This window comes from Galeopterus variegatus, unplaced genomic scaffold (genome assembly GCF_000696425.1).
Source record: "Galeopterus variegatus unplaced genomic scaffold, G_variegatus-3.0.2 Scaffold214, whole genome shotgun sequence".
Classification (NCBI taxonomy): Eukaryota; Metazoa; Chordata; class Mammalia; order Dermoptera; family Cynocephalidae; genus Galeopterus; species Galeopterus variegatus.
Window position 1 is genome coordinate 18771 of NW_007726325.1, and position 19425 is coordinate 38195.

At 41.1% G+C, this 19425-nt stretch overlaps 1 protein-coding gene and 1 pseudogene across 1 annotated transcript in view; both read left to right on the plus strand.

Moving 5' to 3' along the window:
* LOC103585060 overlaps positions 1-191 on the plus strand; it is a 4726-nt pseudogene extending 4535 nt beyond the window's left edge.
* An 11485-nt stretch (positions 192-11676) lies between these two features.
* The window catches only part of UBE2K (ubiquitin-conjugating enzyme E2K), a 71363-nt gene continuing 63614 nt past the window's right edge, over positions 11677-19425 (plus strand). The window contains exon 1 of the mRNA XM_008565927.1: positions 11677-12035. Coding sequence (XP_008564149.1) covers positions 11973-12035 — 63 coding nt within the window. The 5' untranslated portion in view covers positions 11677-11972. The remainder of the gene's footprint in view (positions 12036-19425) is intronic.

The following is a 19425-nucleotide window of genomic DNA, read 5'->3' on the forward strand; positions in this document are numbered from 1 at the left end:
CATAATAATCATATACATTGTATATTGACAAAATAAAAATTAAAAAAAAAAAAAAGAAAATTAAAGTTAATGTGAAGCTTAAAGTTCGATACAGCAGGTACTTTTATACCTTGGTCATCATAGACAAAGAGAAGGCAGAGAAACTGAAGCAGTCCCTACCCCCAGGTTTGGCAGCGACAGAGCTGGAATGAAACTGACACACTGACTTGAATTGTATTAAAATTTTAAAAATTAAAAAAATAAACTCAAAACAGGGCTGGTCAGTTAGTTCAGTTGGTTAGAGCACAGTGTTGTAACACCAAGGTCAAGGGTTTGGATCCCCTTACAAGCAAATTGCCCCCCCCAAAAAAGATTAATTCCGTATGGACCAAAGACCTAAATGTAACAGCTAAAATTACAAAACTTTTAGAAGGAAACATGGGGAAAGCTTCATAACATAGGAGTCGTCAATGATTTATTGGATATGATACCACAAGCACAGGTGACAAAAAAAAAAAAACATAAATTATCAAAAGAGTGAAAAGGTAACTCACAGAATGGAAGAAAATACTTGCAAATCATATATTTGATAAGGTATTAATATCCAGAATATAAGGGCTGGCCCGTGGCTTACTTGGGAGAGTGTAGTGCTGCTAACACCAGGGCCACGGGTTCGGATCCCTATATAGGGATAGCTGGTTAGCTCACTTGGAAGAGTGTGGTGCTGACAACACCAAGTCAAAGGTTAAGAGCCCCTTACTGGTCATCTTTTTAAAAGAATATATTTAAAAAACAACAAACCTCCTACAACTCTACTACAACAAAAATAAACAAGCTGATTAAAAACTAAGGAAAAAGACTACGAAATATCTCTGAAAAAAGATATACAAATTACCAATAAGCACGTGAAAAGATGCAACATCACTAATAATTAAGCAAATGTAAATCAAAACCACAATGATATACCACTACTCACCCATTGGGATGGCTATTATCAAAAAAACAGAAAATAAGTGTTAGTGAGAATGTGTAAAAACTGGAATCCTTATGCACTGCTGTTGGGAATATAAAATGATGCAGCAGCAGTTGAGGAAGAAGGTATGGTAGTTCCTTAAAAAATTAAATATAGAATTACCAAATGAGATCCAGTAATCTCATTTCTGTGTACATATCCAAAGGAATTAAAATCAGTATGTCACAGTTGGTTAGAGCATGGTGTTACAACACCAAGGTCAAGGGTTCAGATCCCTGTACTGGCCAGCCACCAAAAATAAATAAATTAATTAAATAAAATCAGTATATTGAAGAGATACCTGCATTCCATGTTAATTTCAGCACTACTCACAATACCCAAGATATAGAAGCAACTTAAGTGTTTATCAGCAGATGAATGAATAAAGGAAAAATGGTATTTATACACAATGGAATACTATACAGCCTTAAAGAAGGAAGGAAATTCTGTCATTTTTGACAATATGCATGCACCTGGAGGCCATTACACTAAGTGAAATAAGCTAGGCACAGAGAGACAAATACTGCACGATCTCACTTATATGTGGAATCTAAAAAAGTCAACTTCATAGAAACAGAGAGTAGAAAGGTGGATACCAGAGGCTGGAGGTGAGTGGGTAAAGGATGGGGAATGGGGAGGTGTTGACCAAAGGGTACAAAGTTTCAGTTAGACTAGAGAAATAAATTTTAATGATCTATTGTACTCCATGGTAACCACAGTTAATAAAAATGTATTGCATCTTTCAATGTTGCTAAAATAATAGATTTTAAAATTCTTTTTTTTTTTTTGTCTATTTTCGTGACCGGCAACGGACCGCAACCCTCAGTGTCGTGCCCGTACCGGACCGGGACCAGCAACGGGATCGCAACCCTCGGTGTTGCCCCCGCTCCTCGCTCAGCCAGTGAGCGGCCGGTCCGTATGTGGGATCTGAACCCTCGGCGGGAGCACCGCCACACTTCTCAAGCAGCGCACTGTAGCAGTGCGCCACCGGGCCGGCCCCAGGATTTTAAAGTTCTTGACCACAAAAAAAAAATAAGTTGGTGAGGTAATGGATATATTAATTAGCTTGATTTAATCTTTCTACAATGTATACATATAATAAAATATCACATTACCCCATAAATATATACAATTATTATTTGTCAATTTAAAAAATAAATTAAAAAAAATTAATGATGCAACAATTCCACTTCTGGGTATATACCCAAAATAATTGAAAGCAAGGACTCAAACAGATAGTTGTACACCAATGTTTATAGCAGCATTATTCAATAGTCAAAAGGTAGAAAGAACTCAAGTTTCCACAGATGGATGAACGGATAAACAAAATATGGTACATATGTACAGTGGAATATTATTCAGCCTTAAAAAGGAAGGAGATTCTGATACATACTCCAGCATGGATAAACCTTTAAAACATAATACATGAAATAAGCCAGACACAAAAGGATAAATATTGCATGATTCCACTTACATGAGGTACCTAGAGTTGTTAAATTCATAGAGACATAAAGTAGAATAGTGGTTGCCAGAGGCTGAGGGGAGGGAGGAATGGGGAATTATTGTTTAATGGGTATAAAGTTTCTATTTGGAATGATGAAAAGTTCTGGAGATGGATAGTGGTGATGGTTGCACAACAACGTGAATGTACATAAGGCCAATGAACCTAAAAATGGTTAAAATGATAAATTTTATGTTATGTATATTTTACCACAATTTTAAAAAATAAAAAAGTAAAAGCTTGGGATGAGGTGTTGCAAGGAAGCCTAATGAGAGCCTGTATAAAAAGCCCTGGGACTTAGTTTTATATAAAGACAAAAATCTAGCTGTCTAGTGTGGGTAATGAGGTTTTGTTGATTTTTTTTAAAAAAATTCTATTTAGCAATAAGATTGCTTGGTCTATATTCTAGTCTCGATATATCTGAAGCCTCATTGTTGTAGTATCTAAGTGCTTTCCTGTGCTTTTCAGATGGGAAATATGAGATTGTATCTTTCTTAATCAAAGATACAAAATTGTGGAATACTAAATTACCAAGTGCTATTTTACACTATTTTTCCTTAAAATCAATCGCCTTTCTAACGTTAACTTAATAAAATACCATGCTGATAGGTTAAAGTTGTGTAAGAATGCATAGTCTTGTTAATAACATCAAAATCATACAAAGGAGAATAAAATATATTTGTGTCAAATTCTGGGCACACTGTTTTTGCTGAAACGTTTATATGATGAGCATGTCTACTGCTACTTTGGATTATGGTTTTTTTGTTTTGTTTTTTTAAAGATGACCAGCAAAGGTATCTTAACCCTTGGCTTGGTGTTGTCGGCACCACGCTCAGCCAGTGAGCTAACCGGCCATCCCCTATATGGGATCCGAACCCGTGGCCTTGGTGTTATCAGCACTGCACTCTCCCGAGTGAGCCACAGGCCTGCCCTTGGATTATGATTTTATTCACAGCTCTCATGCAGAGAAACCTGGCCTCTGTAAGGTCTCCTGAGAGTGCCTAAATCATGGTGCTTGCTAACTTTAGAGGGCACATGTGAATTTTTTTGCATATGTACCCCTAAGTCTCTGAGAAGAGGGACTTAAAGCTCGATTGTTCACCCAGGAAAGGAACCATTCCTTAGTATGGTGCAGCTGAATGGTCAGCTATAGAGAGGTGAAAGTGGGTGAGAATCTTCTCTCCTGGGAGCACCAAGAAAGAGAGAAATATTTATGTTACTTATAGGGCAAAACCTGCAGTAGTCACTCTCAGTTTGCCCTTCAGAATTTGGTCTTAACCCTAGTGAGGAAAGTTTTAAAACTGAGCTCCTCTAAGTAATCCCACAGGGGGCTTGTAGAGCAGTAGAGACAGAGTGGTAATTTCCTCAATAACAGCAACATCCAGGAGAATCAGAAACTATGGTTGTATCTTGGTATATCAGACAGGGTCTTAACAGGAAACAAGTGGTTACTAAGAGTTTGATGAAAAGATATTTACAAAAGTCAAAGGAAGATGATAAAGGCTAACAACAGCAGGGAACTGTTGGTACCTCCAGGCTTGAAGAGGTAAGGGGATCAAGATTAATGACATCCTGAAAGAGCTATAGCAATAGCTACAGCTATAACTAAGTGGGAGAGCTACTGGACAGGAACTATGGACTTCGGCAGAAAAATGCAGCTTTTTTGACCCTTGGCCATTTCTCCTGCCAGAGCCTCCTATTGGCCACACTCACCTGCAGTCTAGAACTTAAGGAAGTCCTATTAAGGTAGAGACATTGTATACTACTAGCATCTCAAGGCACAAGACAGAGTGGACAAGGTTGATGAGTGGATTTGGAAGAACAAACAAAGAATATCTGGCCAATTTAATGAAACATGATTTATGAAATTCTAAATGAATATTAATAATTGACATAATTGACGTGTTAAGTAAGTAAAAGTTAGTTGTGAATTTCAATTGACAGAAAGTCTTCACGTTGGCCAGTTCAAGGTCTTTGAGACAACTAGAAGGGGATTTTGAAGGATGGCTTCTAAAGGGTTTGGAATCTTTGCATTGGGGCCCAGTAATTCTAGGAGTGAAAGGAATAACTATTGGGATGGTCAGCAGAGGGCAGTCTACTGGAAAGGTGACTGGTGTCTTGATTGTGAAGTGTGAAGGCCCTACTAGCCGTGTCTCACTTGTAGCTACATATCCCTTGAACAGAGTGGAATTACTAGGTTTCTTCCTAAAAAAGCTCCCACCTAAAGAACCTCTGTGCCTGATAGGAACTTAAGACAAGGAACCATATTCTGTGCTATGGAAACCAACTTTCCACTCCATGCTGCAGATATTCTGAAAGCCACAATGGTGGAGATTCTGATCTGTTTTTAAAATCTGAAATAACAGAGAGTGCATTAAAATCAATTCTGTGGTGCCCACTGGCCTGGAGCTAAGTTTAGAAGTTTGTAGATCTAAATGCTGCTTTCCACTGTTGCTGCTAAAGCTCCTCATTGGGGGGAGAGGGGGGCTACGTGGGAGGAGCTAAACAAGATGGGAAGGGCAGAGCTCAGTGAAAGCAAAAAAAAAAAAAAAACGGCAAAATGATCTCAGAGATAGGAGTGTGTATTTCACAAAAAGAGTTAAATGAGAGGCTTGGGTAGAATACGCAATGGCAAGAAACAGGAAAAAAAGCCTCAATAGTTGGCAAAACACAAGGTCGGGAAAGGGCTGCAAGAAAAAAAATTTCTCTGCATTTAGAAGAACGGGAAATTTGAACATGAAGAGCACAATAGTAACTAGCAGTATCCACAAAAAGGAAGACCTGAGCATGCATTTCAAATGTTGGTGATTATTATCAGGGATTAGCAAAGCAATAGTATGACCTACTGCATTTTTTTTTTTTTACTTGAATCAACGCATCAAAACTTTTAGGAACATCAGAAGAGTTACCTAATGAACTTTCCTCCATTTAATCTAAAAATAATTTTACAATCTTCACATATATAATGTTTATGTACATTATATATTATAATTTTTTTTGGCTGCTGGCCAGTACAGGGATCCCAGTCCTTGACCTTGGTGTTATAACACTGTGCTCTAACCAGCTGCGCTAATCAGCCAGCCCTATATTCTGAAATTGTGTGGCGTTTTAGATCTAAGCCTCATGTCTAATATAGTATACTCAAATGTAGTCAGATCTCTTTTACACTCTTCAAAATACTGAGGATTCAATGAGCTTTCGTTCATGTGGGTTATATCTGCCAACATTGTGTTAGAAATTAAAACTGAGAAATTATTCAAACATTTACTAATAAATAACTGTAATAAATACATCACATGCTTATATAAATATGTTTAGTAAACAATAACTATATTTTTCAAAACAAAATCTCTCTAATGCCTGGCTTAATAGAAAACAGCTGTATTTTCCTGTCAGCTTTTGTCTTTTTTTTTTTTTTTTTTTTTTTTTAAAAAGATGACCGGTAAGGGGATCTCAACCCTTGGCTTGGTGTTGTCAGCACCACGCTCAGCCAGTGAGCCAACCAGCCATCCCTATATGGGATCCGAACCCGGGGCCTTGGTGTTATCAGCACCGCACTCTCCTGAGTGAGCCACGGGCTGGCCCCTGTCAGCTTTTGGATTCTAAATATTGTGTATGTTGTTTTGGTTGAAGTCCATGAAGAAAATCTAGCCTCATACAGATATGTAGTTGAAAAGGGGAGAAATATTTTATTTATTTATTATCTTTTTTTTTTAAAAGATGACCAGTAAGGGGATCAACCCTTGACTTGGTGTTATCAGCACCATGCTCTCCCAAGTGAGCAACCAGCCATCCCTATATAGGGATCCGAACCCGTGGCCTTGGTGTTATCAGCACCACACTCTCCCAAGTGAGCCACGGGCCGGCCCTAATATTTTAATAGCTTTTTCAGATAATTGTGGATATTCTTTGATACTGCTCTAAAACTAGACAAGTAGTGGTTTCTTAAAGGTTAGTTGCAATCTAGAATCTGAAATTTTATCAGTGAACTTTCTATATTATGTTACATTAAAATCCATTGGCCAGGGCCGGCCCGGTGGCACATGCTACAGTGTGCCGTTTGGGAGCGTGGCAGCGCTCCCGCCGAGGGTTCAGATCCCACATACAGACTGGCCTCTCACTGGCTGAGCGAGGTGTGGTCGCAACACCGAGGGTTGCGATCCCGTTGCTGGTCCTGGTCCGGAACGGGCGCGACACTGAGGGTTGTGATCTGTTGCCGGTCACGAAAAAAGACAAAAAAAAAAAGGACAAAAAAAAAAAATCCATTGGCCGGTCTTAAACCTTGAATGGATCTTTTACCAATGCGTGATTTTGTAACATAATGCATTTTTCATTTGGAAAATATTGGTTCACTGATTTACGCAGCTCTTCCAAATGTTGACACATTTCATTGCTCAATATCAAACAATCACGTTTGTTATTACCACCATCAATTTCATCAGAAAATTCTGTAAGTATTGGGAGCGGTCAAATCATGGTAGCAAATGTTTTCTAAAATTCTAATTTTTAGAGCCGGCCCGGTGGTGCACTGGAGAGTGTGCCACTTGGGAGCGCGGCGGCGCTCCCACCGAGGGTTCGGATCCCATGTGGAGACCGGTTCCCGCTCACTGGCTGAGCGCGGTGCGGGCGCAACACCGAAGGTTGCGATCCCGTTGCTGGTCCCCGGTACGGGCGCGACACCGAGGGTTGTGATCCCGTTACCGGTCAGTAAAAAAAAAAGACAAAAAGGAAAAAAAAATTCTAATTTTTAGTTGAAAGTTGAATTTTATCATTGGCAACAAAATCTGTCAGTTGTTTTCCTGAAATGACAGGCTCACCTAATTCGTATTTGATGAAATATCTGCCAAATACTCAAGTCTACATAAACATAGCTTCTTTCAATCATTATCTCAAGTAAAAATGGGTGTTTCATGAATAAAGTGGTTAGTTCAGCTCGCAATTCAACCAAATGCAAAAGTGCTTTACCATGTAGTATACTTCTCATCTTATCACACAGAATATCAAGAACACTTGTACTCATATATTGAGGCTTAATAAAATTAATAATTTCTACTGCTTCATCAAGGACACTCTGAAGTACAACTGGCATTTTTAAAACAGTGAGTGTGTGGCATTAACATAATTGTTACTAGTAAAGTAACTGTACATTAGTTTGCCCACTATTTTTTTTTTTTTTTAAAGATGACCGGTAAGGGGATCTTAACCCTTGACTTGGTGTTGTCAGCACCACGCTTACCCAGTGAGCAAACCGGCCATCCGTATATGGGATTCGAACCCGTGGCCTTGGTGTTATCAGCACTGCACTCTCCCCAGTGAGCCACAGGCCGGCCCTACCCACTATTGTTTTGAAACACTGGTGCAACAGGCATGGCAGATCAACCCCCTAAAACATCTCAGGGATTCCCCAGATGTCTGCCTATTTTTTTTTTTTTTTTTTAAAAGATGACTGGTAAGGGGATCTTAACCCTTGACTTGGTGTTGTCAGCCCCACGCTCTCCCAAGTGAGCGAACTGGCCATCCCTATATGGGATCCGAACCCATGGTCTTGGTGTTATCAGCACCACACTCTCCCGAGTGAGCCACGGGCCGGCCCTACCCACTATTGTTTTGAAACACTGGTGCAACAGGAATGGCAGATCAACCCCCTAAAACATCTCAGGGATTCCCCAGATGTCTGCCTATTATCGTCTGAGATTAATTCTCTCCATTTCTGCTAGAATGTAAATTCCACAATTCCAGGGGTTTTTATCTCTTGTTCAGTGATATGCCTCCAGGGCCTAGATCATGCATGGCATATAGTAGGCATTCAATAAACACTCATTTAATTAATTTGTTTTTTTTTTTTTTTAAAGATGACCGGTAAGGGGATCTTAACCCTTGACTTGGTGTTGTCAGCACCAGGCTCAGCCAGTGAGCTAACCGGCCATGCCTATATGGGATCCGAACCCGTGGCCTTGGTGTTATCAGCACCGCACTCTCCCGAGTGAGCCACGGGCCGGCCCTAATTAATTTGTTAATGGAGTTAATCAGAAGAGCCTCTGATATGCATCATTGGAAACTCATTTTTGAAATTTTAATTATTTATTTATTTTTGGTGGCTGGCCGGTACTGGGATCTGAACCCTTGACCTTAGTGTTATAACAATCCTCTCTAGCCAACTCAGCTAAGTTGCCAGCCCTGAAAATTTATTTATTTATTTTATTTTATTTTTTTAAAAGATGACCGGTAAGGGGATCTTAACCCTTGACTTGGTGGTGTCAGCACCACGCTCAGCCAGCGAGCTAACCGGCCATCCCTATATGGGATCCGAACCCGGGGCCTTGGTGTTATTAGCACTGCACTCACCCGAGTAAGCCACGGGCCAGCCCAAAAATTTATTTTTTAATAGGTAAAATATACAACAGGATAGAAGGTGAAAAGTCTCCTATTTTGCTTCCCCCAAAGCCTTAAATTACTTTCTCAGAGATAACCACTATTGTCAGTTTTTTATGAATTTTCCAGCAATATTTTATGGGTTCACAAGCATTATATACACAAGCACATTCATTTCTTCTCTCACACATATGGTTACATACTATACACAATATGGACTGCATAGTGTTTTTTGAAAAGTGAACTTTTTGTTTTGGAATAATTTTAGATTTACAGAAAAGTTGCAAAGATACTACAGAGATTCTTGTATATTCTTTCCTCAGCTTCCACTAATGTTAACACCTTATGCAACCATAATGCTGTTAAAATTGAGAAATTAACATCGCTACAGACTATTAACTAAATTACAGAACTTATTCAGATTTCACTAGTTCTTTCCTTTCGGTTCTAGGATCCAATCTAGGATAACAAATTGTATTTAGCATGGTGCTTTTTTTCACTTAAAATGTGAAAAACTCTTGGCTGGTCTGAAGGTAGTGAGTTTTCTTAATTGATTGTTCACAGTCAGTTACAGATTGAACTGTTTGTTCTACTCTTTCCCACCTTCTCACTACCGCACTTGGCTAGTGCTTAAAAAAAAGTATCTTGAAGATTGTCTCTTATCAATTAATAGGCAATTGTCTCATTCTCCGGAAAGACTGTAGAATGAATTCCTAGAAGCGGAATTGCAGAGTTAATGGCTATGTGCATTTAAAAATTACTAAAACCGGGGCTGGCCCCTGGCTCACTTGGGAGAGTGTGGTGCTGGTAACACCAAGGCCATGGGTTTGGATCTCTATATAGGAGTGGCCAGTTAGCTCACTTCGGAGAGCGTGGTGCTGACAACACCAAGTCAAGGGTTAAGATCCCCTTACCGGTCATCCTTTAAAAAAAAAAAATTACTAAACTCCTCTTCCTCAGTAGAAATGACCAGTTCCTTCTAACTGTTCCCCTGTGATGTGAGTGCTGCAAGTTTCTTCAGTTTCATGATCAGGATTGGGGACTGAATGAAAGTGATAAATGTAAAGCACTCAAAAATTTGCTTGCACACCTCAAAATAATTTGCTTTATATACCGGCACAAAAAGATTTTTAGAAAGTACCGGCACAAATACATACAGAATTGCATGATTTACATTATACCAGTAATTCACTGTACCATGACGTTTGTACTGTACACCAGTATAGTTGACTCCTCTTAGGACCACTAGGGGGCTCTGCTAGAAGGGTTTTTATAATTTATGTCAGTCCACTTGGGGAAATGTTTTGAGATGATATATTAGAATTCTAAACTCTTAAAACTTGAAAGAGATAACCTAATCCAGCTTCTTTACTTCGCAGATGAGGAAACCAAAGCTGGCCAAGAGAGCTGGCCTGGGATAGAACTGAAACGAAAAAATCTCCCCTTGGTTCCCAGGACAGAAGTTCAATAAATTCCCTTTTGCCACGTGCCTACACCGAATGATTCACTACCAGTAGCTGTTACCCTTTTTGCAGCTACAATTTTAGCTACTTTTACTAAGACCATACATTTGTGATATTTTTATAGTAGTATGTTTTACTGATTGGTCAGGTTAGAAGTTGATGGAGTATAAACTTCTAAAACAACACCTTTATTACTTATTCCAAAATGTTCTATTCAAAGTACCTCTTGGCACCAAAACTGTACGACTTACTGTAAACTCTAGCAACCACTTTCACATTGCCTTTCAAAGTTACCTTGTACGTAAAGCATTTGACTTATCTTTCATTTTTTGCGGCTGGCCTGTATAGGCATTCGAACCCTCGAACCTGGTGTTACAATCTGTGTTCTAACCAACTGAACCAACCGGCCAGTCCTGTGTCTTTTTTTTTTTGACTCTTACCTTTACTCATTTATTCATTCAATATTTAATGTAATGAGTGCCTACTAGCATCAGACACCTTTGTAGGCCCTAGGCTTACAGAAGTAAAGCTCTTCCCTCCCCCACCCCGTGGCCTCAAGAAGCTGCTATTCCTCCAATTTCCACTTTAATATATACGAATTTTCACGTCTTCGTCCAGTGGTTCTCACAGTGTGATCCTTGATACTGGCGGCGGCAGCGGCAGCAGCAGGGAGCTTGTTAGAGACGTAAATTCTTAGGCCCATCCCACATTCTAGGGATGGGACCCAGCAATCTGTTTTTTTGTTTGTTTTTTAACAAGCTCTCCAGGGATTCTGATGCATACTCAAGTTTGAAAACCAAGGTTTTAGTTCCACAGCTCAGGATATCAACATAGGTCAAAGATGAACATCTGGCTTCTAATCCTACCTCAGGCCTCTCCGTGGAGTTCCTGTCTCGAGTACACCTGATGAGATCTAACAGTGACCATCCTTGATTCTATAATCTGTAGTACCTGAGATTACTGACATAACAGTGGAACTGTAATGGTTCCAGAACAGAAACGATCACGGTGGATTTTCTGGGGCTATACCGACCGAAAACGGGCCGGACCGAGTTCCGGGATAGCTTTCACACGCTAGACACAGCGGGGCACACCAAACCAGTGGGTTCTGGGTCTGCTGAGTCAGGGCGAACTCCAGCCGGCAAGGGCCCCGGGAGCTCGTCACGTTGGACTGAAGCCTTCGGTCTGAGCCTGGAAGCCCGGACCGGATCACACGGGTACAAAGAGGGGTGAAGGCGCAGGGGAGGACCCGGGAGGCCCGGGCAGGACTGGCCAGCGCGGAAGCCGCACCCTCCCGACCACAGACGCCGGCAGGGCGGGGCCGCGCGGCCGCAGCTCCGGCTGAGACGCGCGGCGCGGGGCGCGCTGGCGGATGAGTTGTGCGGACCTACGACGGGAGCGGCTGCGCCGCCGGGCCGGGTCAGCGTCGTGCGCATGCGCGGACCCGGCGCCATTTTGGTGGCCGGGCGCCGAGGTGATTCCACACTGAGGAGAGCGCGGCGGCCGGGGGTGGCAGTGGCAGCATTCGTGTCCTCGGGTCTGAATCGCCGAGGGAGGAGGCGGTGGAGGAAGAGGTGGCGGCGGCGGCGGCGGTGGTCGTAGCGGTGGCGGAGGAGGCGGGTACGAATCAGCTGCGGGCGGAGACATGGCCAACATCGCGGTGCAGCGAATCAAGCGGGAGTTCAAGGAGGTGCTGAAGAGCGAGGAGGTCAGAAATGAACTCCCGGACACCCCCCCAGACCCGGGCGGGAGGGTCCTCGCAGTGGCGGCCCCGATATCCCTGGCAGCCCCCGGCTGGACCTGCCTGCGGCCGCCCTTCTGCCTGTGGGGAAGCAGCAGTCTCCCCCTCCTTCCGCCGCCTTCCCCTCCCTTTCCAGGGCCCTGGGATGGACGATCTCGTGCACGGGTGGTCTGGGGAGGAACACGGTTTGGGGGGCAGATGGATCGGGGGCACTCCTCTGCGGGATGCGGGCTCTAGAAAGAACCCCGAGGCGGTGCCAACAGCTGGAAGCGTGTCTGTGGGGTAGGGAGGGAGCAGGCCGAGCCTGAGAAAACCCGGGAAGTGGATTGGGGGAAGGGGAAAGGTGGTAACTGGATCCGGAAAGCAGCGCTTCTCAAAGGCCCACACTTTTAAGGGTATTCTAGGTTATTGCCTGTCAGGCCTTCACTATCCTTTCATCAGGGAAGGAACGATGAGAGTCCTTAGGTATTAATGGAAGGAGGACATTCAGGGTTACTCCTTAGTGTTGGAGACAAGGGGAGGTATAATGGGATACTGTTTTATTGGAAGGGGGTGATTAGGGAATTTTCACCTGAGATAGGAAATTAATTCCAAATTAGATCATCTTTCCACCTACCCCGCAATTCCTAGGCCTCTTTATAAACAGCTAGAGCTTTTTGACTGGGCAAAGGCAAGTTTGGTGTATTAAAAGGATTTAAATATTTTTAACTAGGAAAAAATAGTGGATTGTATGGGTAGCTTATTTCAAAATACGGTTTACAAGTTACAGGTCAGAGTCTCTCCTAAGACAATACCTCTGTGACTCGTATTGTGCTGTGAAACTTCATTATGATGTCCCTCATAGATAACTTGATCTTACTTTTGAAAAATAAGCCTATTAAAAACGTGGGATTTTACCAGATTGGCACATTGTTATGTCTTCTTAATAAGTGAGTAGGTTTGTCCCGACATAATATCATATCCTCACATATCATACATTATTTAAAAATTTGTCTCCAGTTGCTGTTGAGTCCTGCAGAATTTAGATACACTAGTGCTGGCCACATTTATTTGTACAAAATATGCAAAATGCTCTAGTAATATGACTCAAAACTATGAAAGTGTTAATACAGTTTTTCATACCAAAAATAATCAAGAATGCCAGGTTGTTTTTCTCCTTTGAATTTAACAGAAAGAAATACTGAAAATGATTATTACTTTCAAGATTCACATACTGTTATTGAATGTATCATTGGCTTTTGTGTTTTTCTCTTGTGGTTGGTACTTTGATAATGTCAATAATAATTTGTGAATTTCAACATTCTATGTATGTGATGAGTAATTGATAAATCTGAGAGCACTTAAGCTTTATTTATTCCACTGAGTCTACAATGATCCTATATCTTTCCAAGTAGGCATGGAGAAAATAATTATTTAAAATTCAGAAATGACAAATACTAGCAGACTTATTGAATGTAGTAGTGTATAAGTAATGATGAGTTTCACAGAGCATGTGTATGAACTCTGACCTTTCTATTTGTTCATATGCCAAAACTCTGAATGGAAGGATGACTTTGTATTTTTATGGTACAATGCATAAGTAGAATCTTTAATGTCTGTACTGATATACAGTGAAACAGCGATTTTAACTTTTTATTTAATAAGTAAATGTACTCCAAGGTAGTTAACATATTTTTCCTAATGAAAGATTGCAACTAGTATTGTTGCCAACAGCATAAAACATTTCTTCTATAATATTGTTATACACACCTGTAACAATAGAATTCTTTTTTTTTTTTTTTTTTTTTTTTTAAAGACCGGTAAGGGGATCTTAACCCTTGACTTAGTGTTGTCAGCACCATGCTCTACAAGTGAGCTCACCGGCCATCCCTTTGTAGGGATCCAAACCTGTGGCCTTGGTGTTATCAGCACCACACTCTCCCGAGTGAACCACTGGCCTGCCCTACAATAGAATTCTAATGCTTTATTTTCTGTTATTTAAAAGTGGTAAGTTACTGCTTTGGTAGTACATATGGTCTCTCTTCTTTATATGAGATGACTTTTTACCATGATATTCTTAGTGCTTAAGTTGAAGATTACCAGAAATACTTGTGTTGCTCTAGTAATGCATATTAAGATAATATTGCTTTTTTTTTTTTTTAAAGGATGACCGGTAAGGGGTTCTTAACCCTTGACTTGGTGTTGTCAGCACCATGCTCTACCAAGTGAGCTAACCGGCCATCCCTATATGGGATCCAAACCCGTGGCCTTGGTGTTAGCAGCACCACACTCTCCCAAGTGAGCCACGGGCCGGCCCTGATAATATTGCTCTTTATACGTAAGGGATGATGAAGGCTTACTTCAAATAAGTGTCATAGTGTTTCAGAGGAAGAATACAGGATATGCAAACAGACAAGTTATTCTTTAAAGAAGAGTACCTTTATAAATCTGGAAGGAAACTTCTTCCAGGAAAGTAAGTTGCAAAGAACATTTAGGAGAGGATCAGATAATTTAGTCTTGGAATAAATATAACCAATAAACAGCTTTATTTTTACCAATATTTTCTTTCATTGGTATTTTAGTAGGCCTCATTCTATAAGTGGATTATGTTGATTATTTTGAACTCGTTGAAGAACTTGTAGGGCAGTCTATATGTTTCCTTTTTAAGTGTGTAAATGCAGTATTTTGAATGATATATCAAGTAATCAAGTATTTCATCATGTCACCTTATGTAAATCTCCACTTTATCCAAAGTTTATTTCATATGCTTTTGTTGACTAAGAATACTGGTTGATTTAAGGTCTGTTTTTGGCCTTTTAAGTGCCTTTGTAAAGATAGCTGACATTTGCTGAATTCTGGTTATGAGAGCTTATAAGCAGCCAATCTTAGAGCATATTGATTAAAATATAGCCTCCAAGACACATATGAAAAGCACGGTGCCGAATAATGTGGAGAAGACCACTATTTGTGCCAAAAGGAAGAAGAAATATGTGTATTTGCCCGTGTAGGAAAGATTCGTGAGAAATTGGTAAAATCGGGCCGGCCCGGTGGCGCATTGCTACAGTGTGCCGCTTGGATTATTCTTCAATTCTGAGAACTTTGCACAAAAGGCAGCCTAGAAGTGAGAAAAAAAATAGAATCAAGCAGAAATGAATCGCCTCAGTGTTTGAAAAAGTTAGAGGAAGCGGAGAAACTTTTCTTCACTACTTTCATTGTCACATGTTAATGATTCAGCCAGTGAGCGGGAGCCGGTCTGTATGTGGGATCCGAACCCTTGGACGGGAGCACCAGCCGCGCTTCCCAAGCGGCGCACTATCCAGTGCGCCACCGGGCCGCAGCCGCGCTTCCCAAGCGGCGCACTATCCAGTGCGCCACCGGGCCGGCCCCAATTTTATACTTATTTTCTGAGTTGAATTACATAGGTGAATTGTTGATTTGTGAGGATATAAAACCATAATCTTTATTTTATTCATAGGTTGTATTATTTTCTTATTATCAATTACTGCTGCTGTGAACAATTAATTGTCATTTGTAGAATGGGTCCCAGTATTGTTTGTTTATACATTATTGCTAATTCTTTTTTTTTTTTTTCCTTTTTGTCTTTTTTCGTGACCGGCAATGGATCACAACCCTCAGTGTTGCGCCCGTACTGGACCAGGACCGGCAACGGGATCGCAACCCTCGGTGTCGCGCCCGCACCTCGCTCAGCCAGTGAGCGGCTGGTCTGTACGTGGGATCTGAACCCTCGGCGGGAGCGCCGCCACACTCCCAAGCGGCGCACTGTAGCAGTGCGCCACCGGGCCGGGCCCCATTATTGCTAATTCTTAAGAACAGATATTTGAATTAGATTTCCTTTTTCTCATATGAGAGAATTGAGATTCAGAGAAGTTAGATTATTTGTCTGCAAAGATATAGCTTTGGGATTTGGATCTAGGCGTGCTTTTGTTTATATTGCATCACACTGTCATGACTTGTCAAGGATAGGCATACTTTTAATTATTTAAAAATAACTGAGCCTGGTTTGTATTACTGGATAAAGGTTTAAACAGAATCTAATTTAATCGTTAGTTTAAACTAATTATTACCTATAATTAATTTAAATATATACTTGCATTTCAAAATGCAAAATATTTTGAAATTTGAGGCTCAGTGAAGTAAAATGCCTTTAAATCAGTGCACATACTCTTGCTTATTCTTATGTTATGTTATCTGGCACCTATAATTTTTTCATACTGTAGCTGCACTTTAGTAACATTTTCTAGGGGCCGGCCCAGTGGCGCAGTCGGTAGAGTGCAGCGCTTGGGTGCGTGGCGGCACTCCCGCCGAGGGTTTGGATTCCATGTAGAAACCGGTCTTCTCACTGGTTGGGCGCTGTGCGGGTGCGACACCAAGGGTTGCAATCCTGTTGCCGGTCGCGGTGTGGGCGCGACACCAAGGGTTGCAATCCTGTTACCGGTCACGAAAAAAGACAAAAAAGGAAACAAAACATTTCCTAGTATTCTCATAGGGAATGTTAAAATCTATGGCATAAACAATTTGGTATCATGAAAATTACTATTGTACATTAAGGTTTCTTTCAGCATTTAAGTAAGTTTTTGTATCTTGTCACTTTAAATTTTATGAATTTAAGGAAAAACCAACTATTCCTGAACCCCAGTATGCTGCCACCTTTTAACTCAAGCCTAGTATTTCTTTTTTTGTCTTTTTTTGTGATCGGCCGCACGGCGCTCAGCCAGTGAGTGCACCGGCCATCCCTATATAGGATCCGAACCCGCGGTGGGAGCGCTGCTGCGCTCCCAGTGCCACACTCTCCTGAGTGCGCCACGGGCTCAGCCCTTGATCTAGATTATTCTATATAAAAGTAATTGCAAATCTCTAGAAGAAAGTTTTTTGATGTCTGTAGACCACTGTTTCTTAACCTTGGCACTATTGACATTTTGGGCAGATAATTCTTTGTTGTGAGTGGCTCTCCTATGCATTGTAGGATGTTTAGCAGCATCCATGAACTCTACCACTAGATGCAGGTAGCACTGCCAACCCTTCCCCCATGTCCCCCACTCCTTGCCAGTGTATCAATTAAAAATGTCTCCAGACTGCCAAATGCTGAGAACCACTGCTGTAGACAAAACGCTTTAGAAAAACATTCAAGACTATTAAATACATGAGAAGAGCATTTAAGACTATTAACTATGTCAGATGTGTAGTATAATTTATCTAAAGGATGAATGGACAGTAAAAGTACGAAAAACTACTGGCTTTGAATGTTTTGTTTTGAAAACATTAAGTTTGTTTCCCCTTTTTAGTGTTTTTCTTTTAAACTTTCTCCTTTTTGATTTAAAGAAAAAGGTAAAATTTCCTTACCAAAAATGAATGTAACCAGAATTTGAACAATTTTTTAGGAGTAGAAGTGTTTTTAACAGTTATGTGAGTTACAGTTCTGTGTAACTTAAGTAGTGGACCTTATGGGGTTCTGGAGTGGGTTCAACAAGGATAGCTTGGGGGCCGGCCCGGTGGCGCACTGGATAATGCGCCGCTTGGGAAGCGCGGCGGCGCTCCCGCCCGAGGGTTCGGATCCCACATACAGACCGGTTCCAGCTCACTGGCTGAGCGAGGCGCGGGAGCAACACCGAGGGTTGTGATCCCGTTGCCGGTCCCCGGTCTGGTATGGGGGCAACACTGAGGGTTGCGATCCGTTGCCGGACACGGAAAAAGACAAAAGAAAAAAAAAAAAAAACAAGGATAGCTTGTAGTTTGGGTAAAAAAAACAACAACAAAGCCTGTGCAAGTAATACTGTTTGGGATACATTTCTTGTTCTACTTTACTGTTGTAGATTTTGACTTCTGTCCATTAGTATAGATTTTTTTTCTTTTTTTTTTAAAGATGACCGGTAAGGGGATCTTAACCCTTGGCTTGGTGTTGTCAGCACCATGCTCAGCCAGTGAGCGAACCAGCCATCCCTATATAGGATCCGAACCTGTGGCCTTGGTGTTATCAGCACCACACTCTCCCGAGTGAGCCACAGGCCGGCCCCATTGGTATAGATTTAGACACATCTGGGCTTCCCTTGCATGCCACCCCTTCGTAAAGAATATGTGCTCTTATTTCCCAGTAAACACATTATTGACATTTATTGAACATATTGACTGCAGCCCCAAAAGACTAATCTGGTTGGAGAAGTAGGTCAGGCAAAGATAGTTGAAGAGGGTAAATGGTATGAGAGTTCTGAGGATATGGATGTGAAGGGAGGTTCTTGAGCTGGAGTCTAAAGGAAAGTTAAGACTAACCTCAAATTTCAGGAGGCAATCCCAAAGGAATTACAGGAATATTATAATTTATTAAGTAAGTGATCTCTTCTGTAGGCACCTGAATTGGAACTAGGGAGCAGAGAGATGAGTGATAAAATTAGTCCAGAAACATGTTTACATATTTAGAACAGAAAGGTTGCACAGCTCTTATTTTTTATTTATTTCTGGTGGCTGGCCAGTATAGTGATCCAAACTTTTGATGCACAGCTCTTGTATACTCAAACATGGTTGTGGAGTTAGATCACATTTCTATCTTTGGGGTAAAAAAATGCGTTTTTTTTATATCAAAATAAAGTGTAGTTACTATAAATTGTGACTGGTACCCTCAAGAACAATTACTGGCCTGGTGGTGCTCAGTTGGTTAGAGCACATCCTTATAACCCCAAGGTCACAGGTTGTTTGCCTGTACTGGCCAGCTGTCAGCCACCAAAACAAAAAAAAAATACCACAATTACTTTCCTGACTTATATATAATGTCACACATTAGTTTTGAGTATGTTTGAGTGAAAGTATAGACGTAAGAATATACTGCTATGTGATTATTCTAATTTTGAAGGTTTTCATTTTTTTTCTTTTTCTTTTTTTTTTTTAAAGATGACTGGTAAGGGGATCTTAACCCTTCACTTGGTGTTTTCAGCACCACCCTCTCCCAAGTGAGATAACCGGCCATCCCTGTATAGGGATCCAAACCTGCAGCCTTGGTGTTATCAGCACCACACTCTCCCAAGTGAGCCACGCGCTGGCCTTTAATTTTGAAGGTTTTCAAAAGATGCTTTTCAAAATGTTTGTTAAAGAAAATAGGTCTGGCCATTTAGCTTAGTTGGTTAGAGTAATAGGGTCTTAGAAAATGTGCTAAAATACATTCAGGGTTTTTTTTGGAGGTTGGCTGGTACCAGGATCCAAACCCTTGACCTTGGTGTTATAATACTGCGCTCTAACCAACTGAACTAACCGGCAGCCCTGCATTCAATTTTAGAGCTGAAAGGAACGCTGGCAAACCTCCTCATGTATAAGATCAGGAAAGTAAGGCTGGAAAAGGTTGATTGTTGCTCAGTGATACAGAGCTGGTTAA